We start from the raw sequence: 27,992 nt of genomic DNA, 5'->3' as shown, positions 1-27,992 counted from the left end.
AGCCTGAAAATAACAACAGTGAGTGCCTTTATATTGCATAATTTCAGGGGTTTGTTCTTCACCCAGCCGGGGAGAGCTGCCTGCTCTCCCTGCCCCTGTCTAACCCAGCGTGGCCAAGCTCCCCTATCTCCCCTCACCCTCATCCCCTTCTTGGAGATGCAGAACTGTTCTTTGTGGATGCAGAAAATTGACATGGTGGCACCTTTGCACACGTGGAACAGCTGTCAGGATGAGCGATGGGCACCGTTTATAGCGAGGAGGGGACCTCGAAGGTGCTGCCTGGTCTCAGCGAGCAGCACGTGGAGCTGCCCAGGCACCCGAGCTCTCCCGGGAGGCAGCTCCTGCCTGGGAAAGCCAAGCCACCTCAGATATGCCTCATTTTATACAAAGAAGGTGGGTTGTGCCTGTCCCTCCCACCCTGCTGAGCACCCTCCGCTCCACCGATAATCATACCTAGCAATTACACCGAGCTTTCGCTGCTCTCTGCAGACGTTAATTAAGCTCTTTTCCCCGCAATGGAGACAAAGAGGGGAAAACCACGGGGAAACTCCCGGCTTGGGTTGGGCTTTTTTTTTTTTTTTTTTTTTTGCACAACTGTGCCACAGGGCCTCCCAGTTCCCGGCAGCACCGCAGGAGACACACACTGGTAATGGTAGGCAGGGTGGCCCTGACAGCAATGGTTGTTCTGGGTTCTGCAATCACCTGGCAAAATTAATGTGATTTTCCCTAATTTCTGGGCTACTGATCCTGGTGTGGCTATGCATTCCCACATGGCTGATTATGCTCTGCAGCCCCTCCCCAGGTATCACTGGCTCTGCAGGGGTGACATCCCGAGACTGGGAGCTGGGGAAGTGCCCCATGGACATTGCAACGGGCTCGCACCCAGTGTCATACCCAGGGGTTGGGGTGGCTTTAAAAGGGGACCTGGAGCACCCAAGGTTTAGTTGGATTGGTGGATGGGGAGGGCATCCTACATGCACCTTTGCAGGCAGGATGATGAACAGGACACTCTGGAGAGAACAGTGACATACAGGACACTGCCAACACCTTGGAAGGTAGGATGATGGGCAGGAGACCCTGGAGGAAAGGATAACGGGCCGGGCAGAACGGCAAGCAGGTCATCCTTGTCTGCATCTTGCATCATAGGGTAAGGAAAGGCATCCTGCCTACGACCTGGAGGGCAGGACAAGAGCGAGGGCACCCTGGAGGGGAAGATGACAGGCAGGACACTCAGCGCACACCGCGGAGGGCAGGACAGCGGGCAGGGCGCGCTGCCCGCACCCCGGCGGGTGCGATGGAGGCCGAGCAGCCTGGAGGAGGGCAGGGCAGCCCGGCACCCTGCCCGCATCCCGCAGCGCAGCCGGGCTCCGGCCGCACCTGCCCAGGTCAGCCCGGCCCGGGGGCCGCTGCCCCGTCCCGCCCTCCCGGGGCGGCGCCCCCGCCCGTCCTCCCGGTGCCGATCCCGGCGCCGGTCCCGGAACCAGGCGAGGCCGGAGCGGCCCGGTGGCGGCGGTGAGGGGCGCGGGGCGGGCCGGGCCGGGCCGGGCGGGGCGGGGAGCGCGCATGAGCCGCGGCGGCGGCGGCGGCGGCGGCGGCGGCGAGGGGCGGGCGGGAGCGCGGCAGCGGAGCGCGGCGCCGCCGCGGGTGTGGGCGCGCCGGGAGCCCCGCACGGCGGCCCGGGGGCGGCGGGCGGCACCGCCTGGCCGGCCGGGGGCTGCCGGCCCTGCGCGCCCCGCACCGCGGCCCGGCCCGCCGAGGTAAGCAGCGAGCGGCCCCCGGCCCGCCCGGCCCCGCGGCGGGGACCCCCGCGCCCCGCTCCGCTCCGCTCCGCTCCGCCCGCCGCCGCGTCGCCATTTTGCCGCTCGCTCTTCCCCTCCCGGAGCGCGGCCGGGCCGGGCCCTCCGTCCCCTCCCTGCCGGGCCCGGCCCGCGGGGATGGGGAGCGGGCCCGCGGGGTGACAGGCCCGGGCGGCGCTGCCCGCGGGGTGACAGCGGGGAGGGGCAGCGAGGGGACGCGGGCGGCACGGCCGGGCCGGGAGGGGACAGGAGAGACGTCCCCGTGCTCGGGAGGTGACAGCGGCACCGGGCCGGGCGGAGCTCCCCGCGCCCGGGAGGTGACAGCGGCACCGGGCAGAGCTCCCCGCGCCCGCTGACCCCCGGGACAGGGGCAGCCCAGTCCCCGCGGCTCGGTGCGGATCATTGTCCGCCAGGCATGTGCGGGGCGCCTTTCCCTCCGTGTCAGTGCCCGGGGACAGAGCGGGCAGGCACGGGATAACGCGCCTCGAACACAAACTTTACACCCTCGAGAGCCTCGTCTGCGCCTGGTCGGAGCCATGTGCGGCAGGAGCGGTGTGTGCGCGCCTCGGGTGAGGTTCTCCCTCCTGGAGAGCCTCGATGGGTGGCACTCGGTTTGGGTGACAGCGGCAGGATGTGCTGTGTCCCTCCGGGGCTGCCCGGCCGCCAGCCGTGCCCAGGGAGGCAGCGGCTCGCAGGGCTTCGCTCGCCACGTGCTTCCCTCCCGGGGAAACTCCAGCGAGGGCGATTCTTCCAGAGGAAGCCTTTCCCTCTGCTTCCTTGTTTTTATTCCCTGCAAGTTTTTCCCGGCATCTCCGCTTCTGTCAGGAGTTCATGGGAGCGACCACAGCTCCTCTGACAGCAACAGGGATGGCAGTGCCCTTTGGCATCCATCATCTCTGCTGGTCTCCTTGCATCTCTGCTGACACATGGCTTGTCCTGGGATTTGGCTTGTCCCTTGGCTTTTGGCATGCCGTACCTCTGGAGCTGTTGGGAAATTACTGATGATAGGTGGAGCAGGTTGACAGGTGACCAGGCAGTTGTCTTGCAGCAAAGTCCATCCATAGGGATGGGACTAGGATGGGAATCCTGGCAGGAGAACTTGGGGTCATGATCTGCAGTGCCTTTCCCTTGTTAACCATAAAGATGTTGTGGGAGGGTCACAGCCATCCCTGGCTATGTACACGCTCCTTCAGGCCTGATCTAAATTAGTGGACAGGCATTTCTGCGTGGAATTATTTCCCCTTTCCTATTCTATGCCCAGTTACTAGCTGCACCAGGCTGCCAGTGGCTTGGGAACTGTGCCTTCCATTCCCAAATGTCACTTCCCCTTTCCCTCAGCCATGAGTTTCCTCCTTTACCCTTGCTCCCAGCAGTGCCAGCTTGGCCTGCGTTCACAGGAGCTTTTTTTGCCCTGGAGCTGGAGTGAGACGTTTCAAAAATGTTGCCACAAAGTTTTAAGAAGTTACCTAAAAAGAGCTGGAGACCTCATAAGAAGCTACTGGGCCCAGCCTTCCCACACCATATCCCACCCCTGGCTCATGGCCAGAACCCGTGGATGTCTTCTCTTCCCATTACCAGTTGCAAAAGAGTTTTCAACAAATCCTTAAGGAAAGTGTGGAAGAGCACAGGCTGTTGCCTGTTTTCAGTATGTGTTACTCAAAAATGAGCGAGAAGTTTGAACATTACCAAAAAAACCCACAATGGTCTGATTTTTGCTCTGTATTTCCAGGACAATTCCTCTGTGATCCCTGGGGTTGTTTCAGTGTCCAGGGAGCAAATTTTGGCTCTTGCTGACAGGTTTATGAGATTTTTATTTTTCATTTGGTTAAAAAAATAATAGGGAAAATGCAAAGGAGTATTTAGTGTGGAAAAACAAGATTCAGAACCACTTGAGCTGGGCAGAGAGGATTCCTTTGAGGGGACAGATGTGTTAAGGGGGATGAGAGGTGTCCAGCTGCTGGAGCAGGGCTGAGCTGGGCACTTTGGATGTTTGGGGAAGGGAGAGTTGGGGGGATGCTCAGTGGTGTGCAGTGTCATGAGGTGCAGGAGGTGAGCACCAGAGATGTCAACAGGGTCTGTCCTGGCTGTCACTCTTTGCGTGTCACCTCAAGCTGGCCAGTGAGGCAGGCAAGCAGGTTCTGTGCTCCATCGCCCATTGCGTTTTGGCACTGGCCCTGGCTGGATAGAGGTGTCAGTTCTGTGGGTTTCCCCTCAGTTTTCGCCCCATTGTAAGTACAGAAATGTTGTCTTCAGCTTTCACTTCACTGGGTTTCTCGTGAGTCTTTTTTTTCCCCTTTTTCCCTTGAGCAGCTTGAGTGAGGATTGCTCAGAGGTGCCAGGAGGCAGCATAGGAAGGAAGGGTATGGGTTTTGTTCCCGTCCTGCCTCAACAGCGACAACAAGGGACTGGCACATTTGTCCCTGGAGGACTGGGGACAGTAGCAGTGCCCACACTGCTGTGGTGGGAGTGGAGCAGCAATTTGGGAAGGAACCACAGGGACCCCTCTGTACTTGCCCCAGAAAGGAGCTGCTGTGAGGCAGGCTACAAACTCCTACCCAGCTCTCCCACCAAAAGAGCCCAAATTAGTTGAATCAGTGATCCCCATGTTCAGCACCAAATGCCACAGAGCCAGTTGCCAAGCTGGAATTTCTCACTTGATCCGATTAACCTTTGTGCCCATGCAAACAACCACATATGTGTCACCAGCCAAGCACATGCTGGAAGCTCTTGCCAGCTCTTGGAGTATGTGGGCTGCATCCCACATGGAAAGTCCCTGATCCTACATTGAAAGTCCCAGGGCAAACCTCAGAAAGAACTGCTGGACCCTTGTTGGTGGTATGGCTGGCAGTCTGGCCACACAGGAGATGCTCCTCTATCCTCTGGGCATGAGGACAGACAGGATGAGTGTGGATGCTTTTGGGAATCAGCTCCTTCGAGTTAAATGATGCTAAACATGTGGGAGGAGTTGCAGGTGATGAGTCAAATCCGTGTTTTAAAAAAACGCCGGGTGAACATCAGCATCCCGTCCCAGCCAAGGTATCAAGGTCATGGTGGTCCAAGGAATCTCTTCCCAAGGGCCTGATGGTCTCATTGTGAAGGCATGGAGGACTTCTTTTCCCCAAATCCATATATGGCATCTCCCAGAGCAGCCCCCATCCTCAGATGTGCCTTTGCGTCTGCTGTCGGGAGGGGAAGAAGGAACTTGAAGCTGGAGGCAGAGCCAGTCTTGCCGTGGGCTTCCTCTTGGCACTGCTGAATGGAGGGGTGTCCTACTACCCACTTCCAACAGGAGTGAGAGTGGGTCTTGTGCAATAATTCCTGACATTCATTATTTATAGAGAAGCCAAATTGAATTATTAATACGGAAAATTCAGATAACATTAACAATTCTCAGTTTATAACAGTTTCCCATTAATAAGGAAAATTGGAAATTTATCATTACATCTGTTCATTAAAACTCACTTTTTTTTTTTTTTTTTGCTTTTGGTGTCTTAGACGAAAGCAGAGAAATAAACGAAGAGGAAAAGCCATTTATTCACTACTTCTCTGGGCAAAGTCAGCCCATAATTTTTAATAAAGTCTTTGCCATTGTATGTGAAGGGGAAGCCAGGCTGTAATGAAAGCAGCTTTCCAGCCATGTCTGTGGCGTTCCTCAACTGTAGAACAAATACTCGGAAGCACGTCCCGTTTCTTCTCTTTGTGGGAATCTTGAAGCTGCATGATGGTTTTCTCATTTCCCTCCCTCTCCAGCAGCTCTCCTTGCTTCCACCATGTGTTGTTCCCAGCTCTGAGGAGTGAATTTTAACACCTCCCCTGCTTCTTTCAGAGATGGCGGATTCCTATACCTGCAAAGGTGGAAGGAAAACTGCAGGCTCTAACAAACCCACTGCCAGCAAAGAAAGCAGGACGGAGACAAGGATAAACCCACCGGCAGAGCTGCCCAAGCTGGGTAAGGAGCTGATTTGTCCTTTCAGTGGAGGAAGATGGGGTGGAGGGGATGAGCCTAGAGGCAGGAGTTGGGGGGTGGCTGCCAAAACAAGTGGCCTGGGTCTTGATGTGTCTCTGCTCCTCACTTCAACTCACCAGTGAGAGCTGTGCTGGCCAAAAAGCCCCAGCTCTGCGAGCTGGTTGCTGGGAGCAGGAGGGGAGGGATGGAGATGGTCTCTCCCTTCAGAGAGGCATGTGTCTGGCTTAACGAGATGGGTGTCTCGCTGCCTATTTATCGTGTTGGTAGCTAAGTGTTACATCAAAGGATGGAAAGGCTTAAATGAGTTCAGGCCATCTGCTGCCTCCCGTGTCGCGGCCCCCGGGGTGGAGGCTTGCTAGCGTACAAGCCCCAGGGGACCCTCACACTAAGGGCTGTCACGCTGATGGATGGCTGATTTCTCTATCCAGGAATCTCCAGGCCCAAGGAGATTTTTCCTCCTGTCTGTTTATGCTGGGCAGATCCCCTCTATGAGCGAGGGTCCCACTGCCTTTAGCTTGGTAAGGGCAGCTCTGGATGCCGAGGGGTGCCTGCACCCCTGGAGTGGGTTGGACCCCAGCGATGTAGCTCAGACGGGGCTTCCAAAATCAGTGGCTTTGTGGGGAAATGCGTGTGCCCTAAATGTTTCCCAGATGCCACTGTTACCTTGAGGGGATTAAAGCCATAATTGCAAACAGAGGAGCATAGCTTATTGCTAAAGGGAATGAACTCCAGCTGTCCGCAGTATGAACACGCCTGTGTTCAGGAGACCGTTTTTCCCTGTGTCATGTCTTATCAGCACCTCGTTTGCAGGGGAGCTGGCATTGCCTTCCAGAGGGGCATCTCCATCCTTGATAGGACAGAGAATGGCCAGTCTTGAGCTGAAGGTGCAAGGCAGGCAGCAGAATTACTGGGACAGCAGCTCCTCCGGCACGGCTGGTGATGTGTGCTGTGTCTGTTTGCAGGAAATGCAACCAGTGACAAAACTGAAGGCAGGAAGAAAGGAAGACCCAAGGCTGAGAACCAAGCACTGAAAGATATCCCTGTAAGACCCCACACACTCCAGTCCCTGAGTCCTCGCTGCTTCACTCTGTCTGATGTGTCCTGCACTGTGCACTCCAGCCAGCTCCTTTCCAGGGTTAAACCTGCCTTCCCTGTGGTTATCCATTATCTTCCAAAACCCTGGTTAAGGAACTGTACCCCTTTCCAGCTTTGCTTTCCCAGGGCCATGTCCAGATGACTGGATCCTGTCACAGCCATGTCAGGCTTAGCTAATGAACCGGCAGCAATGGCAAGGGGGTGATTTATTCCCTGTAGAGTTGTGCAGTTTAATTCTTGCCTGGTACCATGGACAACACATGGAGCAGTTTGTCATGAGAGCAGGGGCATGGGGTGATTTATGGACTAGATGAAATGTGGGGTGATTAAATCAGCCAGGTGACTTCAGGCCTGATTTATTCCCCAGCCTGGTAGGGAGTGTGCATGTGCTCTGGGAAGCACGGCAAGGTAAAGCCTCAGCAGGAATCATTAGCCTATGGAGCCTGCAGCATCCCAGCAGCTCTCACTGGAGTGAGCACTGATACACTGAAACACATTGCTGGGGTTCACTTCATGACTGGTGGTGGAAGAGATGAACAGGAATGATCAGAGGTCCCATGTGCCCTCCCAGCTCTCTTGGGATACATCAGCACACACCCAGACACAGGGTGCACTTCACTCAGCTATCTCTTGTTTCTTCTGTTCCCAGCTCCCCCTGATGAACCAGTGGAAGGACGAATTCAAAGCCCACTCTAGGGTGAAATGTCCCAATTCAGGCTGCTGGCTGGAGTTCCCCAGCATTTATGGCTTGAAGTATCATTATCAGCGCTGCCAAGGGGTAAGAAAACTGGAGAGCTGTCTGTCCTTTCCAGTGGCTGGTTCTTCTATTGCCATCTGCAGGGTAAAGGTGCTCTCAGGCCTTAAACACCAGGAAAAACATCAGGTTAAAATGAGGAAATGGGGAGGGCAGAGATGGGCCAGGAGCAGTTTGTGAGGTGTGTGTGTGTGTGAGAGGGACTGAGATCTCTGCAGCTCAGTGTGAGGTCTGGCCCAGGGGGATCATGGACTTTGCATAACCATTTGGAAGGGCAGAAGGGTATTACACATGATTTGTGTTCATTCTTTGTGTCAGAAAAAGCTTCTCTTTTGTGATCTAACATCTAACATCTGTGCTCACCTGCCTCTCCCTGCTCCACTCAGGGTGCTATCTCGGAGAAGCTGACGTACTCATGCTCATACTGCGAAGCTGCCTTCACCTCCAAAACCCAGCTGGAAAAGCATCGGCTCTGGAATCACTTAGACCGGCCAGTGCCAACCAGCAAAGCAGAAAACAAAGTGCCCAAGGCCATTGGGAAGAGCAGTGGAAAGAAAAGGTACCAGGCTGTGGCTGGGCTGTATGGCAGTGGCACAGGGATGGGTGGGAGAAGGGGAACATGCCTGCCTCCATTCCTACAACCTGGGCTGGCGAGGGGGGAGAGGTGTCAGGACACTTGTCTAACAAGCCCTCTTTAAACAAGCCCTCTGTGCTTTGCCCTAGACCTGCTGAGAGTTCAGCTTGCCCCACCATCCATCCCAAACAGGCAAAGACGGAAAAAGCCGTGGCCCAGGAGCACGCGGAGAATGGCGAGTGCCTGGCGGAGAGCCGGGAGAGCAAGGAGTTCCAGATCGCAGCGGCCGAGGCCATGGCAGCTGCCACCCCCACGGCCAAATCCTCGAGTGGCAAGGACGTCGGGCAGCAGCGGGGCAGCCAGGCCTCGCTGCAGGAGGAAGACCCCGAGAGGATGAAGCACAGTAAGATTAGAGCCCAGGGCTACGCTGGTTCAGAAGGTGTCCCGCAGGAAGGGGCTCTGCTGCGGCCAGCACTGCTGAGAGTGTCCCTGAATCCAAGGGATAGCCAAGCCTTGTTTCCAGACCTTGATAACTTTTCCTGCCCTCCAGTTTCACTGGGAGTTAAAAACCCATTGTAGCTGTGGTGGAAATATTTCTAAAGGACCTATGTGATGGTTGGATTTGATGGTCTTAGAGATCTTTCCAACCTTAACAATCCTATGGTAGGATTGGAAATGGGTTGAATTCCTGGCAGCACAGCAAGCTGCTGTGTCAGCCTGTCTGTCCTCTATGAGTGTGTTAAACCAGGATGGTTCTGGCAATCCCATCTTCCTGAAGGATTGGGACAGGGTGAGGAGTCTCCATCTGTCCATGGCCACTGCTGAGCTGGTGTAGGGCAGTGGTTGTCCCCGTCATGGTTTCCACTGCTTGCAAGACGAAAGCAAATCACCATAGCCACATGTGGGAGCTGCTTAGTTTTGCACTAGATAGAGCCACCACTTTCACTCATTGAATTAATCCTGAATAACAGATTTATCCTGATTTTGTGGAGTGGGAAGCAGCAGTCTGTTAGTGTTTAGTGGGTGGGTGCTTCATTTGACAGCCTTTGACCCACTCCTAACATGGAGTGTGTGGCCACCCCATGCCCCAGGATTGATGAATCCCCCTGGCAGTACAGTTATTTGACCAAATCTTTCTCTCTGTTTCTCTCTTTTGAGTCAGGAAGGAAACAGAAAACTCCTAAGAAGTTTACAGGGGAGCAGCCATCCATCTCGGGGACATTTGGACTGAAAGGTAATACAGGACAACTCTGGCCAGCTGTAGGTTTTACCTTCTCCCTGGGGCATTGCAGGGAAATCCCTTCCCCAAGATCCCTCCCTGTGGTGGAGCCAGACAAAGCCCAAGGATCTCACACTGGAGTAGCTGGCACCTTTTACCATGAGAGAATCATAAAGGGAGTGAAAAGCTGTAGCAGAGCTGGGACTGATAACAACCCTGTCTGCTGTGTTCTGGAGCCTGATGCTGTGGAATGAGGGAAGGGAGGAAAAGGATCCGGGTATGTTCATCTGTAACACAAGAGTAATGACCTGCTGACTCCAGCGAGATATGAGAAACATCATCTCATCACCATCCCACCATGCTGGGGTGTCACAGCATTTCCAGTGGCATTGGGAAGGAACTCTGCTGTGTAGAAGGGCTCATGACGCACCCATCCCTCAGACTCCATCTCCAGGGCTGGTCGCCCACATTCAGGAGAATGAATCCAAGGGAGAGGAGACATGTTGCTGGGATGTTTGCTGAGAGGAGGCCCAGGAATTGGCTGCTGCAGCCTGACAAAGCAAGAACAAGTGGGACTTTGGTCATGCTCCATAAATACACCCAAATGGGCTAAGAAGGAGGGGGGAATCCTGGAGCATTCCTCGAATGAGAGCAACTGGATTCAGGCTGACTAGGAGATACGTTCAGCCAGAGAAATAGGAAGCACATTTCCAGGCACTGCAGGAGGCAGCACCTTCCAGTATGAGGCACTCGAGGGAGACGCACTAATGGCTTTGAAGGAATTGAACACTGACGAGCAGGCTGGATATGGTCTCTGTGATTTCCTTTCCTCTGGCTCCTGGGAAGTCTGGGCTTGTTTCTCTTATCTTCCCCACAGAGGAGCTGCTGGAGACTGAATGGTCTGCTGTGGGTTCCTGGAGAACAAGGTGTCCCCATGACCCACTACCTCTGATGGAAGGTGAAGATGGGGCAGATGTTTGCTTACGCTCCCCAAGTTCCATGTGGCAGTCACTGCCCAAAAATGAGGGTGCCCCAGCACATCATGGGGTGCTGTCACCATTCAGATCCTGGGTTTGCAAGAGTCACAACCCCCAGGTTTAGCGGAATGTGGATCTGACCCTGGTAGTCACCTCACTGCCTCCGGCATCTTCTGTGGAAGCGCAGGCACAGGGCTGAGCTGCACATGGATTTGGGGCTGCAGGGGAGTTAAACAGCCTTTCCAGTGCTGGAATGTCAGCAGGAACATCCCTTTTACACACTGAACTTGCTGTTCCAATTCCCTCTTTCAGTTTCTTGCAAAACACCCTATTCCCTTCTCCCCAGCCTGTCTGCTTGGCTGGAGGCATCCTACCTCACTTTGCCATGGAGTTTCCATAGTTCATAAACATGTGTTGGGGAAAATGATGCTGTTTGTAAAACACCACAAGCTGATAGAATATTGCTTGTCATAATTATGAACCTGAGCCTGCATGTACAGCCTTGGCAGACATGCAGCCAGCTCAATGTCCCTGGCATAGAGGGAGATTTTTTTACCTGTTAAATGTGAGTTGCTCTGAAGGCATTAAAGCAAGTAGTGAATGTAAATCCTCTTTCTTTACAGGTCTTGTCAAAGCAGAGGACAAAGCAAAAGCTCATCGAGCCAAGAAGCTGGAGGGAAATGCCAACATGGAGGAGCTGAAAAAGAAACCTCCAGGAGTTGGTGTGAAGAAGGAAACGTCTGTGCATCCACCAACAGGTGAGGCTGGTGGGGGCAAAGCACAGGCAGCAGCTCTATGTGCAGTGCAGTTCCTTTTCTGTGCACTACCCCAGGCCTGAATGGTCTTTACCTTCATGCCTCCATCCCCTTCACCTGCAGCTCATGGTCCCCACACCCCTCTTGGCAGAGCAGGTTGTTTGCTGGGTGAGTTTTCTGGCAGATTTGTCAGGAGAAGCAGCACAAAGTCAGAGGTAGGAGCACACAGCTCCTGCCCTTTTGAGATATAACACAGATGTGGAAACAGCCACTGCTGGAAAAATGTTGGTGCTGCCACAACTGCCATCCTGAGGGGCACCTTACCTTCAGTTCACTGCCAGGTCAATGTGATGAAAGTGCTGAGAGTTGAATGCCAAGTTCCACCTGGCTTCACTGTGAGTCAGCATGTGACCCACGTGATGGTGGCATTTTTCTAACATCATTCCCATGAATGACACCCATGCATAACTCTGGGCATAATTACGCCTTCCCTGAGCCTCGAGGTGCAGCCTACACCCAGCACAGGTTGCTTGCTTTCCCTGAGAGCTCTGACAGCAGGAGGAACGCAGGATGTGCAAGATAAACACAGCTGCAGTGCCTTGCACTGCTTTCAAATTCAAATAAACCACTCTCTGATCTCACAGCCATGCAAGAGCATCCAAATAAACAGACTTGGCGGATTTTATTCAGCCCGGGTTTCCCTTGCTGGAAGGCCAGCACTGCTCTGCTGAGAACACGGCGTGAACTCTGGGCCTGGGAGCTGCTTTTGGCCCCACATATCTCTTATTTTGGGCTTTTTAAAGGCCAGTCACAGCCATTCAAATAAACAGATGCCTGGAAGCCAGCAGTCCCCCAGTTTCCTCCGAGTCTGTCGGGAAGAGGATTGCCAGAGAGGCTTTCCAGGCACACGTCCGGATGGAGCTGAGACACTTACCTTTGTTTCACTCCCGCTAATTGTTTCATTAGGCAGGGGGAGGTTATTCCAAGCAGGGCAGGGTCAGGTGGCTGGGGGCATCATCATCTTTTTATAACTCCCAGTGTGCAGGATATCAAAGTGGTTGGAAAGACCTAGGTTTTTCCCCAGGTCACCAGGTCTGGTAACTCCACATAAAATTGACCCAGTGACCCAGTTTACTTGGGCAGCTGCAGGAGAGTGGGACAGGGAGAGCTGCATGGTTCATGTCCAGTTTTGGCTTTGCCTGGGAGAGTGTATCTCTTTTTTTTTTAATATCAGGAACTTTCCCACTTCACTGCTTTACAACTTACCAAATCAAGCAGCCAAGGCAGGTTGGATAACACCTCTCTTCTCTCCCTCACCAGCAAACCCTGAGGACCAGTGGCAGCGGGAGATCAGCGAGAAGGGGGAAGTTTCCTGTCCAACCTGCAGTGTTATAACTAGGAAAACTATTGTGGGACTAAAAAAACACATGGATGTCTGCCAGAAAGTAAGACCTTGCTTTATTCAGTCAAACACATGGATTTTTTTGGGGAATGGATGTATGTGTGCCTCTCATAAATGTGCAATGGTTCTCCTACAACCTTTCTGGCCTGTGTTTGATAGAACACTGGTTGGTCATCTCAGCTTGCTGGCTGGCTTGCATTGACCCAGAGGGATTTGGACACTAATTCTCAGCAATTCTAAATCCCTTTGTGATCTGGGCCCCTTGTCCCAGTGTCTCAACAGAGTTGGGTATTTCTAGTAGCTAAACAAATAGTTTTGAGGCTGGAGAGATTGTTGGAGTTGTCTCTAATCTGGCCTCCTCTGGAGCCCTGGCTGTGGGGTTTCACTCTGTGCTGTGCCTTGTATCAGACCAGGTAAACTGGTTGCCTGAGAGCGTGTCTCAGGCAAATTCTGAGCCTGGATGTGCTCAGGCAGACTGTCAGGATGCAGGAGATCAGTAATGGTGCAGTGAAAAATTGTCTCTGTGCCACACCACCATCCATCAGAGCACAGGATTACATCTTCATCCGTCACCTGGCGGAGCCATCACCACAGAAAGCCAACGTGGGATCGATGCCTCCTGCTTTGAAAATATGTGGCTGGGCTTTGATTCCACATTCATTTGCTGTAAGTGCCTCCCAAGCCATCGCCTTGCTGTTTATACAGCAGTGGGAGGCTGCTCTCCCTCCCAAACCCCATACTACAGCAACGCTGGGCAGAATCCTGCCACCTCTGATATCCTCCTGGCCTCAGTGGAGTGGGGATCCTGGCCATAACTGGTCATATTTCCTCTACTTTGGAGCATCTCCCAAGCCAGGCTGGCTCTGTGCAGGCTGCACAGCCAGATGACCTGCTGAGCAGGGCTCTGCTGGAGCAGTCAGCGGTGTCTTCCCTGCTGGAAATATGCCAGCCCTATATTCAGCTGAAGATTTCGGGCTCCAGCCCTTGGAGTGGGTGTTCTGTCACACTTCCTGAGAGGGAGAGCCATTGCCAGAGCTGGCTGTGCTGCTCTGGGAGCTGGGGTGCTTCATGGAAACCAAGGCAGGACAGTCCCTGTGTTCCAGGTGTGTGACCAGAGGTCCAGTTCTCAGCATTCCATCTCTGAAATGAACCTGTGCCACAGCCTTAGTGAGACCCTGCTGCTACAGCCATGTGGGATCCCTATCAGAGCCAGCCTGGGTTGAGGCACCCTCTCTTTTTAATGACTGATATATTCCTTAGCTGGACAATGGGAAAGGATGTGCAGGCTCCCAAAACTCTTACTAAAAAAAAAGGAGCAGTCTGCACTAAGCAGTCTGCTTAGTGACTTGTTTCCTTTGGTTTTGGAAAGGAAATAAGGGATGGGAGAGGGTTGCAACATGCTTGGGCCTAAAAGAGGCAAGGGCAGTTATATCCTCCTGGTATCCCAGGGGGGAGGGATTGTTGGAATGTGGACATGGTATGTTTTTAACTGTTCACCAGAGGAGTAAATCCCAAGTTAGCTGCTAGTGGCATCTAATGAGTGAAAGAGCTGTTAGCATCTACCTTGTTAGGATGAAGTGCTTGGGTCTGGGACAAGATTGACCGATGGGAGTGCAGGTACCATGAGTCACTCCCAACTGACTGCAATGAGTCTATTCTTCATTTTCCCAGAGTTCCATAATGAGGAGAGATTTGCAGATCCATCTTCATTGCCTCTCCAGCTTTTAGTTCAGTCTTACTTCACCTTCACCACACTCCCTTCAATCATCTGTCAGGAGAAGCAGAAATGACCACAGCTGGCCCGGCATTGGCTCCCTGTGGAGATACTCAGTCTCTTGGTGCCCAGAGCATGAACCTCCTGAATCAGTAAATTTAGCAAAAGTCAAGATATGTTCACCCACTGTGCAAGTGACCCTTATACCTCAGGGTGTGCAGTTCATGCATCTCCCCACATGCTCAGGAGGCCAAGATGGGTCAAACAGCAGGGCAATGAGAGATAGAAAATATCCTCCTGTGATTGTGTCCTTAACTTCACACAACCCAGGCACCCAGAAATTGCACTGTACACCAGCATCTGTCTTACTTAACAAGACTGCAGAGCACAGTCCACTGGCATTGGTAGATCAAAGCTTTTTCTCTCTCTAACCCTTTTACAGGAAGAGTAAGACACCAGATCCAGATGTTTCAGTGAGGCCTTAAATCTAAATAAAAAATGGAATGTTTTCCAAAAATTGGGGCATGTGGGTTTGATAACGATATCCAGAGAGAACAGAGAGAAAGCTCTGAGCTGCAGGCAGGGCCTGGGAAGGGAAACAGGGGTGCTGTGTTGCCTGCTGGGTCCCACCACTGGGTACTGCTGCAGCAACAGCCACTCAGGGGTTATTGACCAGCAGCAGCAGCCCATAGAAGGATGTGGCCTGTCTGGTGACTTGCCTTTAATTCCTTCAGCTGCAGGATGCCTTGAAGTGTCAGCACTGCAAAAAGCAGTTCAAGTCCAAAGCTGGGCTGAATTACCACACCATGGCTGAACACGTCAGCAAGGTAAGGGAGCGGGGCTGTGCTCGTCTTGTGCCTCCTTTCTCCATGCAGGTGAGAAAGCCATCCATCAAAAGTCCCCTCTCCATGATCTTCGTAAAGCAGGGATCCACCTTTGGAGCATTTCACACACTGCTCAGCCTGGATGGTGGCCTTCCCCTTCCTGCCAAGGAAAACATTTCCTCCTCAGGCAGTGAGTTAGGCTCATGTTGACACTGATAAGTAGAGCAGAGGACTGAAAAAATAAAACAGGGTTTCAGATCCCAACATGGGGAAGATCTGGTGAGTATGGTGAGGTGGATTTTGAGTGGCAAAGCTCTGCCTCCAAAACTGTGCCTGCAAATCTGGGACTGATGGGTTCTGCCTTGCACGAATCTCAAAATCTGGTCTTTAGCTCTCCAACGTACATGGGAGAAGCAGCCAAAAAATTTATCATGAATAAATTTTGTACATCTCTGAGATACCAGAGCAAGGCATAACTACATTTCTATGTGTCCCATGCTTACCAGTTGTGACTTGTCTTTTACCTGTGCCTTAATCTCCTGCTCTTCAGAACTGTTCCTGGGTTTCTCAGCTGGCCTTTTGGGTGTAATCACAAGAAAGGCATGAGCAGATCCAGCACATACCAACAAAGCAGTGAGAGATCCAGCTCTCCAAATGAGAGGTTCCCTCCAGCCCAGGGCAGCTCCCTGCAAGGCAGGGCTTTACCATCCACTCCTGGCACAGAGGACATGAGTAAATGGTTGACTCTGTCGCTTCTGTTACTTCCTTATTTCCAGCCTGTTCCTGTGGAAACCGCTGGACTTGGTGAACAGGAAGAGCGGGAAAGGCTGAGGAAAGTGCTAAAGCAGATGGGAAAACTGAAATGCCCCAATGAGGTACGAGAACAATTCTTGTTTCTCGTTCTGTGAAAAAGTGGAAGGAGTGAGTCCCATGTAGAAGGGGACATGTACTCTCCAGGCATCCCTTGGCATGTGCTCAACATTTCCACCTTAGCTCAGCCATCCCAATCCCTGTCCCAGTGGCTCTGTGCACTCCAGCAACAGGACAGCCCTGCAGGAGGGTGGGCACAGGGCAGACTGAGGAGCACTGGAGGGCAGGTTCTGCCTCCTGAGCTCAGGAAGGAGCACAGCCTGCCCTGGGCACAGCATAAAACCAAACCAAACCACACCAAAACCAGAGCCAAGCGGGTTGCAGACAAGTCACGAACAGGTAAGGGAGGCGTGTGGCAGAGGTTTGCCCCGCGGGTGCTTTGCTCTCCGTGCAGGCAGCACCTCCCCAGTGCTTTCCCCTCCCGCTGCCTGCTGTGTGTCTGTCCAGAGAGCTCTGTCTGTGTGTTGGGGCAGGGAGTGCCGGGGCAGGGACAGCTCCTCCCATTCCTCCAGGGCATTGTCTCTTGTGTCTGCGCCTGGCTCTTTGGGAACTGTCAAATTCCCTAACACTTGGACAGGATGGGTTGGCAGAGCTGCTCTTCAGAGTGGGCTCCTTGGGAATGTTCCTCCCTGGAGAAACGGCACCCCAACCTTTTTGACGTGGCCACGTGAAACCCCAGCCCTCCTTAACCCTTCCCTTTCTCCCCATCTCCGTAGGGTTGCGTGGCCAACTTCTCCAGCCTGATGGGCTACCAGTACCACCAGAAGCGGTGTGGCAAGCAGCTTGCCGAGGCCGACAAGCCCGTGTTCAGCTGCCCACACTGTGGCAAGAAGTACAAATCCAAGGCTGGCCACGACTATCACGTGCGGTCAGAGCACGCGGCCTCGGTGAGCGCCCCGGACGCCTCCGCAGCCCGAGGAGCGGGGCCATCCCCCCCCGGGGGGGACTGCAGAGCTGCGGAGCCCGTGGGCAGGACAGAGCCGGGCAGGGCCGGGCCGGGCAAGGCAGGTGCAGACGTCATCGGGCCGGTGTTGTTTTCTCCCCCAAATCGCCGTGCGTGTGTGTTGTACCATGCAGTGTTGGGGGGAACAGGGTACACCCTCCTCCACCCCTCCAAAAATGCTGTTTATGGGAGTGGTCAGCAGCATTCCCTTTCCCCAGTGCCCACAGGGCTTTAATCCAGCCCACCCTGCATCCATGCTGTGCAGGAAGAAAAAAACAGACCTCAGGCCGCTCCCTCTCAAGTGCCAGCTGCTTGCCAGTGCTGGGGTGGCAGGATCTATCCCTGGGGAGCATCCCTTTCTGTTCTGTTGATCCCTACTGACAGTGCATCCAACGCTAATCACTCCCTAAATCTAATAACTGGAGACATGTATCCACGTGGGAGCACAGAGGGACACAGACTATGGCTGCTACTGGGCTGAGGGAGGCGGGTGCTCCCCTTGCTCCCATGCTCCAGCGCAGAGGCACAAAGCAGCTCTGGAAACACACAGCCCAAATGCCAGCATCCCCATCCTGGGCCTGGAGAGCTCACTTGTTCTCTTGTCATGCCCTCCGTGACTCTGTCTCTCTTGCAGCCTCCGGAGGAGCCAGAGGTGAAGCCGGAGCCTGGTCCCATAGAAGATTTTGAGCGGACCCCAAGCGGCCGCATCCGTCGGACGTCGGCCCAAGTGGCCGTCTTCCACCTCCAGGAGATAGCAGAGGACGAGCTGGCCAGGGATTGGACCAAACGGAGGATGAAGGATGACCTGGTGCCTGAAACAAAGCGGGTGAGCAGCCTTTAGTTCTCCTTTTGGTTTTGCACTAACTGTACATGGAGACCCAAGGATTCTAGCCTGGCTCCAGCTGTACACGGAGATTCCAGCCTGGCCCCAGCTGGTTGAGGGCTCACATGTCTCACTTGCTGTGCCTTAAATTATTAGCTGTGATGGCAGATTTATTGCTGAAGAGCCCACCCAGCACAGGCTGAGCTGCTGTGGCCTGGAGGCTCCCAGCAGCAGGCAGCTGTGCCCTTTGGAGGAAGAGGTGGTGCACTGTGAAGAGATCAAGGTCTGGCCCCGAGAGTATTGGGGTTGGGAGGTCATTTCTGGTCCATGCTGAGCAGGGAAGTAGAGGCTGGCAGCCAAGAGGAACACATGAAGAGAGCAGATCGGATTTGAAACCATCTCCCTTGTTCTGTCAGAGAGCAAAGACGCCCCAGGCAGAAATTCCTCCCATCCACGTCTCTTCCTTAACTTCTGGGAGATGCTTTCCTGGAGGTTAAAGGCCTGCAGCATCCCAGAGCAGTGCTGCTGGGAGCAGAGGAAGGCAGTGAGAGGAGACAGGACTGAACCCCCCAAGCTCCAGCAGCAGTGGACTCGTGGCTCAATGCTGTGGGGTTTGCACAGGGCCCCAAAGGCTGGAGCGAGTACACATTAAACCAAACCTCCCTTCTGCCTGTGGGAGGACGTGATTATTCCTGGGGGTGTACTAAAGCTAAAATTCCCTCCAGGTATGCTCCTTCTGGTCTGTAAAAGGAATGGAGCCGCAGTAAATTATAAACCTTTTCAGTGTAAAGGGGAAAAAAGAGAGGGAATAGGAGTTCTTTTTGTTTGCCAGGACTCAATGCAGAGTCTCTGCATGAGGTGCAGCCTGTTTCCTGAGCAGGTGACTCTGCAGTTAGGTGCCAGGCCTATTCCCTGCTCTGAAGAGTTGGGCATCTCTTGTCCAGTGCTCTGAAATTCACCCTGGCAAGATATTGGGCACATTGCAAAGATGGAAGTGAGTATCAGAGGGCATCAGGAGACTGTGAACAATCCCAGCCCAGAGGACCTACTCCAAGCCATGAGAACAGCCCCAGTCTCAGAGCCAGCTTGGAGAAGTGATGGTGGTCACCCCAGGAAAAGGGGTGGCAGGACAGCAGAGCTTGCACCAAATTGCCTTCCTGCTCCCACAGGCTGACCCATGCTGTCCTGGCACCTGTGTGTGCTCAGCAGAAGTGCCACCATGGTCCTGCAGAGACCCAGAGAAGCTAAGCCTGGCTCAGCTCTGGTCTGCATGTGGTGGACAGCTGGAAAACCAGCACAGAAACAAACCAGCAATTTCTTTACCCCTCTTGGCATTCCAGTGAGGCACTGGCACAGAAGGGGATCCAGCTGCAGCACTGCTATCTACCTTGGGACAGAGCTGGGCATTTCAGGCCAGAATTGCTTGCAAACATTTTATTTTCCCAGTGCTTGGTATTGCCATTGTTGATTTCCAGATTACTTCAGCTGCAATACATTAATAACTTTAAAAAAACAAGCCCAAAGTAGCTGTTTCATTTCAGATGCTGTGGGAGAAGAGATGTGCTGCTCTTTTTTCCCCTCTCCTGTCTCAGCTCTTGCATTCTTCTCTTTCCACTTGGAATTGTTCCCTTTATTCATGACTTTGGGTATTTTCTGTTTGAATTGAGGGAGCAGCCAGGACCCCAGGCCTGGACCAGGGGCACATGCTCAGGCTGACAGAGGCATCCTAAAGGTCTCAGCACTGCCATAATTGCTCCATGAAGTGCTGGTGGGCTTTTTTAATGAGACATTTCTTGTGTTCAGAGTCTGATTGTTTAAGTTTAACTGAGCCCCATCTCAGTGCTAAAAAGCAAAGAATTGCTGTGAGGCTGGCAGAAGCAGTTTTGCATTAAAGATGGGAAAAGGGGGAATTGGATCAGCTCCCAGATGGCAAAACAAGGCTCCTGAGTTGGAGGATCAAGAGACCTCAGGCCCTGCATGAAATCCCACATGGATTTTGGAGGAAGTCAGTGTAGTGGGTGAATCCGTACATAGCCCTGCGTGTGCCTGTGGGTACGTCTTGCAGTGACTGTCACGTTCCCTTGACAACACTTTATAATCTGTTCAGTCTATGACATTTTATCTTGATGAGCGATGCTGGGAGGAGGTGGGAGGCAAGTTCTGCCCAGGCAGGCTGGTGGGAGCTTGCTGACTTCAGCACGCTCTGAGCTGCTCTGCTCAGCCATGATTTGCATTGCTAAGGACTGCTGTGCCTTTACAAGTTGGTTTAGTTCAGGGTGTAGAAAGAAACCTCTCAGCAAGTGCCCAATCTGACCTCATTACGGCCCCGAAACAGAACTGCCTGTGGGACAGGCTTGTGCCACATGGGAGGCTCAGAGCAGCCAGCAGTGTCCCCATGTCCCCGTGCCACCTCCCTGCTGAGCACGTGTGGTGGCCCTCCCTGAGGGAACTGACAGCCCAGAGCCGCTGGAGCAGCAGGAAGATAAACACCAGTTCACCTTGGCCAGGGCACTGGGGCTGGTGGGAACTGATGGAATTCACAGAAAAGACACAACACCACCACCTCTTTTTCTTCCCCGAGTCATGCCCAGGCACTGGGAGTACTCTGCTGGGCCTGCAGACCCTGTACTGGGAGAGAAGTGGGATGTCAGGGATCAGCAGCAGATTGCAGCTGCTCCTTCACCTTTTCAGCAAGCCCTAGGGATTTCCAGGATTCCAGAGGGACTGATGCTTCCCAGCTCAGGTCTGTAGCCAAGGTGGATGGACACACCCAAACTTGCTGCAACACAGGACAAGCTCCATCCCTGAACTCTCCAGTTCCCCTCCATGGTCCCAGCAGTGAGTGTTGATTTCAAGGAAGCTGATGAAGAAAGCCGCCCCTCTCCATCCCTTTTCCAGGCAGCAAAACCTTTTCCTAGGGGAAGGCACAAGCTGATGGGACACAGGGGTTCTCAGCCTCACAGCAGGAACAGCCCCACTGCAGCCCCTGCTCTGTGGCCACGTGGCAGCCGGTCCCAGCCGGAGAGGGATGCTGGGTTTGGATCCCGTTGGTGGCCTGTGGTGGGATGCGTTCGCCTTTCCCCGGGAGAATGGATTCCTTCACACCAAAGCAATGGCATCAGAATAAACGATTGCTGCTCGATCCCAGGCCCTGCGCTGCCTTCAGTCTCTGCTAACCAAATCCAGCATTTCTAAATATACACTGGAGTCTTATTTTCTCGCTCCGATCTTTATTTGCCTCCAGATAAGCTGAAACAGATGGGGTGTTTCACAACAGCCGCTTGCTGGGGATGTCAGATGGGGAAGGGCACACCCCTGCTGCTTTTCTGGGAAAAATCCCCTCTGCAGAAGCTCTGTGAAGTTGATGCCGACCCTCCTCTGGCCTTTGCTGGGGCTGTCGCCTGCCCATGAGCAGCCTTGAGGCTGCAGGTTCCCAGCTCATGGCAGTGGGCTCTGGGATGTAGTGGGGGATGAGAATCAGCCTCCTTGAGCATAGGGAAGAGGCATCTGAGAGGCAGAAGGGGAGAACAGGCTGTGGATATTCTGCTGTTTCAGAGTGTGATGCTTTCTTGGTAGAGCTTGAGGTGGGGTTCCTTGCTTCAAAGTGCTGGAGGTTGTGATGGGCTCCTGCATCCCAGGCAGGAGCTGTGCCACACAGGGAGGGATTCAGAGCTCCACTGTGGGATACATGGACACTCCATTTGCCTCCCCATAACTCGGGGTCTCGGTGTCAGTAGGGGCAGCCATGGAGTCTGCACATCCCTGTGGAGCCTGGTGCCGTGGGGTGCCAGGGATCTGGAGCAAGGGGCAGCCATAGGCCAGTCATAAAGCTAAAGGGGAAAAGTCATCTCCAGGCTTGAGGTTTTATACTGGAACCAGGATAAATTCCAGAGCAGAAGAGGCTGGCTTGGGTTTGTCCCCCAAAACAATGGCCCTGCGATGCAGGCAGGAGCCAGGCTGAGCCCTGCAGACTCATGGCACTGTGGGCCAAACCAGAGCCCAGCTCCAGCTGTGGGGCTGAGTCCATCCTTCCTCCCCTTGCTCAGCAGACCCTCCAGTGGGACTTGGCTGCTGCCCAGCACCCCGGGTGCATTTTGCCTTCACGGTATCATCCACAACTTCCACAGGATGAAGGGAGAACTGTACCTTGTGCTGGGGACCTGGTGAGGTTTCAGGAGCGCCTGTCAGCTGAGGCACCCCGCATGGTTCTCATTTACTGTGATAAATTTTGGGGAAGGGGAGAGCTGTCTAGGGAGCAGAGAGCATTGAAATATGAAAGTTAATTAAATAAAACCGTCAGTCAAAGGAAACAAACCTTCCCAGCCCAGCATCCTTCGACTGTTCAGAAGAGATGGGCTGTAGCCAAAACCAGTTGTAGTCATTTAATGATTTGGCCATGAAAATTTTCACTTACAGGCTGTTTGAGGAAAATAAATGGAAAAGAAAAAAAAATATAAGATATTCCATGCCTGGGGCTCCCTCTTAACAGAGACATAAAGATGACTTTGACATTCCCAGAACCGCAGCGCCCTGGGAAGACATGGGATTTGCATGTTATTGTGCAGGACTGTTGGAGGAGGGCAGGGAGGGATTTTTCTCTGGAGTGGGAAAGCAGAGCAGCCGAGTCCACATCTCTGAACATCCCCCCTCGCCTCCTCCCCGGGGACACGCGGAGGGAGAGGTTGTTGCTGGAGCTGTGTGCGGTTACCATTAATGTTTGCTCATTCATGGGATTGATTGGGTTTTAATTATGGAGGCTGTTTGGCATCCTGGCTCTCAGTATCAATGGTAAAAAGGGACTCCTGTGTTCTCCCCTGGAGGTGGCATTGCCTTCCCTGGGCTGGGGACCAAGCGCTTGGTAGATGCACCATCCCAGAGCTTCAAAGAGCTCTGCTGGCATCTCCCCCAGCCGCAAAGCACGACAGAATTGCAGCACTGGGGCTCAGGGGAGTTTTCCACATCCACATCCGTCCTTACCAGTGCTCACAGCGCTGTTTCGCAAGGCCCTGTGCCCCTGCCCCTCACATGGAGCCCAGTGCTCCCTGACCCAGCCGTGCCCTGCCACGTGCCAAGGGGAAGGCTGCAGGGGCACATGGATCACTTCAACTTGAGCGGAAAGGAGGGGCTGGCATCTGAGCCTTCACCATCCCGAGTTTCCCTTTGTAGGGAGGTTTGGGAACAGCTGGGGTGAGCTGGCCAAATGCAGATTTGCAGCTTTATCAGCATGTTCAGGAGAAGTCACAGCTGGAAAAGAAATGCAGCCAGCTTCCTTCTGCCTCCAAACCACCAGCTTTGGGACCTCGGGAAATGTTTGGCCTGGGTTTGCACCTCTGCAAGTGCCTTGTGGCTGTTCATCCTCTCCATCCAGCATGGATGCAGGGATGCAGTTGCATCTGAGGTGCCCATGGAGAGTGGCACATGCTCAGGTACCCACACCTGCACCGTTTCATCTGTGGGCTCACCCAGCATTGCTCCCACTTGGAAGGTTTTGGGCTTGGAACCAAAATAACATCCAGTGGCTCTAGCAGAGCTCAGCAGGCTGGGCTGGGAGTTGTGCTGGTGTGGTTTTGCAGCCTGGTGTCCCCTGCAGACCTTGGCACAGTGCCTCAGTGCCAGGCCGGGACCAACCCTGCAGGTAGGGCCAGGCACAGTGGCTGGGAGGCCCAGAGACACCTGGAGCTGCCACAGCTGCCTTGGCTTGTGCTGAACAGGCATAACTGGAGTTGGGAAGGCCAGCCTGCTATGCTAGCCCTCAAAGTCGCTAATAAAGTGCTAATTAAAAGCACTTGGAAGGAGCAGCCCTGCCAGAAGGAGAGGCAGAGACACAAGAGCCTTTCATTGTTTAACGGGTTGTGCCCATTCATCCATGGAAGGCAGCCATGGAGGCTCCTGGCCCCTCTGCCCAGTGTGCAGGGTTGTTTATTCCCCTGGTTATAAAACACGGCAGAAGGGCTGTGCTGACACCATGCACCGAAAAGGCCAAGTCCAGTCCTGGCCCTGTAGGCATGGACCTGGGAAGCAGGATCCTCTCCTCTCCTCTCCTCTCCTCTCCTCTCCTCTCCTCTCCTCTCCTCTCCTCTCCTCTCCTCTCCTCGGGCAGTGGGCAGAGCCACCTCCCCGCTCTGTGGTGCCAGGGGTGGAATGGCAGCTCTGGGGGAAGCCTCCCAAGTAGTTTTCAGCTCCTGTTCACTTCCGAGCAGGGCAAGACCCATGTGAAGAGGCAGGACTGTGGATGGGGCTGGGGTGTGCAGCTCTGCTAATCAACTGCTATTGTTCACAGCTCAATTACACCCGGCCAGGCCTTCCAAAGCTCAATCCCAGGCTGTTGGAAAACTGGAAGAACGAGGTGAAGGAGAAGGGCCGCATCAACTGTCCTAACAACGTAAGGATTGTCTGTTCTTTCGTGGGCTGGCTGGTCTCCATCTGCAGGAGGAAGAGGGAGTTTTTGGGGCAGAAACCCACAAAAAATGGTTCTTATTGGGCCTCTGATCACAGTGATGCTCAGACACTCGTTTCACCTCCTTTCCCTGAGCTTGTTACTGTGTCTGGTTAAAGCATGTTCCACCTTTGTGATCCTCCTTGTCTGCACAAGCCACCAGGCCTGGGGACAGGGCCACCCTTGGGCTGACAGTGCAGCATCGCCCAGTTTGAGCTCTGGAGATGCCTTTGGGAAGCTCCCAAGATCCTGGCAGGATGCAGGCTGCACATCCTGCGCAGCCTTTTGATGCAGAGAACCTGCTTTTCCCAAAGTTAAGTGAAGATCGATTTAAGCCAAGCTTTTTAAAGCCCTGTGACAAGCACAGACCTCAGGGCATGGTGCGTGTGTCTCATCTCGCTGTGAAACACAGCCTTGGCCCGAGCTGACAGAGAGGTGAACCCCACCCCGGTGCTGAGCCTGGATTTATCGTCCCAAACAAAGCCTTGCTAATGGGAGTTCTGAAGGAGGCAGTTCCCACAAGGCCAGGGGAGCCGGGCTGGCTAATTAATGTCATACACAGGCACTTGGAAAAGATGTTGCTCAGAAACTGGTCATGCTGCTGCCTGGGTGATTTCTCCTCTCCATTAAGCCTCTGCTGTGGTTCCAAGAGCTCCTGTAGCCCAGCAGGACCTCCCGACAGCTCACAAATGTAGGTTTTCCACGGAGACGTTTAGGGGAGACGTTTTTCAGCCCGTTGTAGAGGGATGTGGCCACATGACTCCCATTAGCACTAATGGGAAACGTGTGACCAGAGCCCTCGGCGCCTCGCAGAGCATTAACCTCACACTGCTCAGCCTGGGCCCGTGGCCGTGCTGGCTCAGCAGGCTCCTGGCCACAGCTCAGAGGAAGGCAGGGGATGAGGGGGATCATGTCTAACCCTGCTTTGTTTTTTCCTGCAGTGCTGTGAAGCCATTTACTCCAGTGTCTCGGGGCTGAAAGCTCACCTGGCCAACTGCAACAAGGTAGGTCCTGCCTTTTACACCCTTTTCTCAGAGGTGGCTTTGGTGTTGAGTTTTCTCTTCCCCCTCAGCTGGTTTGGAAGGAACAAGGCAAGGGACAATGGCACAGGTTAAAGGATGGTGGCTGCTGGAGGTCTGGCTGGCAGTGCTGCTCCTGATTTGTCACGGGGCAGATGGAGGCAGAGAGGCTCAAGCTGAGTAGATGGGTTGGAGGGGAATGTAGCTGCTATTCCAGTTATAGAGAAAAGGTCCCACAACACAGGCTTCTCACCCAAGCCCAGACCTCTGACACACAAAGTGTCACAGGGAGCTCCAGACACACTTAGACCCACAGCAGTGTCTAAGTCCTCCTGCCTCATGTCCTCTTGTCCCACAGCAGCCCCTGTCCAGCTGGTCCCTGCAGCCCCCAGATCATTCACAAGCCCTTGGCTAAGCAGCATGGCCAGCATGTCACACAGCCACACATCAGCCACAGCAGCTCAGAGCCAAGGAGCTGGGTACTGGAAACAGAGCATTTCCTGAGGCAGGTGGGAATCAGGAGTCTTATTTGGGCAGCCCTTCAGTCCCTCTGGAACCCAGCTGGAGGGATGCTGGTGTAGTGCCTCCTGGGATAAGCTGAGTCTGGAAGAGTGCAGAGACCAGTGCCCTGCCACTGGATGGATGGAGCAGCCCTGAGCTCCAGTGCCCTGCAGCTGCCCCAGGGGAGGGATCAGGAGCTCCGTGTAGGTCCCTCAATTTGGAACCAAGTAAGAGCTGCTAAAGCTTTATACCCTGAAACATTTCCAGCTGCAGCTTCCATTGAATGGAGCTTCCAGGAGGCAGCTCCAATACATACCCTGTGGTTATTAAAAACACCAACTCCTGCACTCCTTCAGCGCTAGCTGGAACATCAGCCCTTAATGAGATCATTTAGAAAATGGGCTGCAGAGATCCGGCAGGAGAAGCTGGATTTATGCAGGATAAAAGAGCAAACACAGGAGACTAGGACAGCTCCTTCTCTGACAGGAAATGGAGCTGGTTTCTGGTTGGTTCCATGCACAGGAAGCAGCCAGGATCTGCATGAACGTTTCCACGAACAACAGAGCTGCACCCTCTGGATCTGGCACAGCTGGGGCCAGGTACTGGGAGTCAGCAATGCTCTGCAACCCCCACACTGCCATCAGCAGGATTCTTCCCCTTAGGGGAAAGGATTTACTTTCAATATATGTGCCAACAAATTTAGCATAAATAAATCACAGCCCCTCCAGAACTGGTCTGTGATTCCCACTGTAAAATCCTGCAGAACTGGTTGCAATACCTAGAGCTTTAGCAAGGCTCCCATCCTCAGTGGGGATTGATGCACCAGGATGAATTTGCACAAGGATTCCTGAAACCAGGCCTGTCCTCTCCCGAAATGAGAGACCTGTCTAACTCAAGATTTACAGCAATGGAGAAATTCCCAGGGAGGAAATATATGGCCCAGAGGGGCCCATCCATAACCCCCTCGTCAATAGAGAGCACATTATCTCCCACATGCTGTGACCTGCAGCAGAGCCAGGAGATCTGTCATCCCACCAAGGTGCTGGTGACAGGAATCCAGCACTCACCCTGGCTCTTTGACAATGTAACAGGAAAATTAGGTGAGTGTTGGACATAAATCTGATGGTGGCTCAGTCCCAGGGGATCACAGATCTGCTGATAGCGAGGACACGGGGCGATGGCTCCATCACCTGATGCTGGGGACACACAGGCAGCAGCACGAGTGGCGTGGACTGAAACTCAGAAAGAGGATGTGGCTGTGAGCTCCTGGCCCAGCACCGAGGCTGGCAGAGATCTGGTGGCTCAGACATGACTGTTTATTTTGTGTCACTTTGAGATCATGGGAGGGTCAGGGCCACCCCTTGGGGCACTTTGGGCTCTGCAGGAGCTGCTGTGTCTTGCAGGGGGACCACTCAGTGGGCAAGTACCGCTGCCTCCTGTGCCAGAAGGAGTTCAGCTCAGAGAGTGGCGTCAAGTACCACATCATCAAGGCTCACTCGGAGGTAAGGAAACAGCTGGAGCTGGGCTGGGCTAGTCCCTGCTCCAACACACGCATCCTTGGGCTGTCCCCATCCATCCATCCATCCATCTATCCATGATCCATCCATCCATCCATCCATGTCTGTTAAGAGCAGAGCTGACTAACAGCTCCCAGTCAGCCTGGCGGGTTCTTCCATATCCCCCTTGGTGTCCCTGACACCCCCAGGCTCATTGCAGCAGCTCAGCACTGAGCAGTTTGACCTCAGAGAGGTGATGCCAGCGGGATGAGGGGTGGGCCAGGCTCGGGTTGCGTGTTCTGGTGCTGGTACCGGTGCCAGTGCCTGCCCCCAGGGCTGTCACTAATCCCCGTGTCACCCCATGGACACAGAACTGGTTCCGAACCTCCTCAGAGACCAGCCGGAAAAAGAAAAACAGGGAACAGCTTTCTTCCAACAAAGAGGAGAAAAAGAAAAGCACAAACGGGAAGAAAAGGGGGAGAAAACCCAAGGAGAGGTCTCCGGAAATGTCCCCGAAGGGCAGAGAGAGCGTGGCAGCAAAGACTAATCACAAGAAAACCCTCGAGCACTGGGAAGGCTCCCAGGGTAGCCCCGAGAGGGATGAGGTCGCCCTCAAGCCCCCGAGCCAGCGGAAGGGAGGAGCCAGCAAGATGCCCGAGAAATGAGCAGCTCAGAGACTCGTCTCCGAGGATTCGTTTACAGCCCAGGGTAACAGGGTGGGGGTCTCTCCCAGTTTTATGTCCCCTCCTCCCCATCCCACCTCCTCTTGCCCCACCCTCCTCTCACCCTCTTTTTACAAAAAGAAAGGAAAAAAAAAAAAAAGAAAA

At 53.9% G+C, this 27,992-nt stretch overlaps 1 protein-coding gene across 5 annotated transcripts; it reads left to right on the top strand.

The window, feature by feature from the left end:
• Positions 1-1,383: 1,383 nt before the first annotated feature.
• On the top strand, positions 1,384-27,992 carry ZNF512B (zinc finger protein 512B). 5 transcript variants are annotated; one of them, XM_077786996.2, is made up of 17 exons: positions 1,384-1,512; positions 5,623-5,745; positions 6,726-6,805; positions 7,508-7,636; positions 7,999-8,171; positions 8,336-8,589; positions 9,349-9,420; positions 11,006-11,140; positions 12,458-12,582; positions 14,988-15,080; positions 15,854-15,952; positions 16,664-16,834; positions 17,525-17,716; positions 23,994-24,095; positions 25,091-25,153; positions 27,073-27,171; positions 27,537-27,992. In XM_077786996.2, the coding sequence occupies exons 2-17, from the start codon at positions 5,625-5,627 to the stop codon at positions 27,828-27,830; spliced, it is 2,202 nt and encodes a 733-aa protein (XP_077643122.2). In that variant the 5' UTR covers positions 1,384-1,512; positions 5,623-5,624; the 3' UTR covers positions 27,831-27,992. The 5 variants fall into 5 exon arrangements, with proteins under 5 accessions (XP_077643122.2, XP_021382974.3, XP_021382975.3 ...); XM_021527299.3 differs by having other exon boundaries at positions 16,664-16,951; XM_021527300.3 differs by lacking the exon at positions 1,384-1,512 and adding an exon at positions 1,637-1,757 and having other exon boundaries at positions 16,664-16,951.

Source organism: Lonchura striata, chromosome 20 (genome assembly GCF_050655825.1).
Source record: "Lonchura striata isolate lonStrDom1 chromosome 20, ASM5065582v1, whole genome shotgun sequence".
Classification (NCBI taxonomy): domain Eukaryota; kingdom Metazoa; phylum Chordata; class Aves; order Passeriformes; family Estrildidae; genus Lonchura; species Lonchura striata.
The sequence above is the reverse complement of the archived record's forward strand: the minus strand, read 5'-3'. Positions and strand labels throughout refer to the sequence as shown.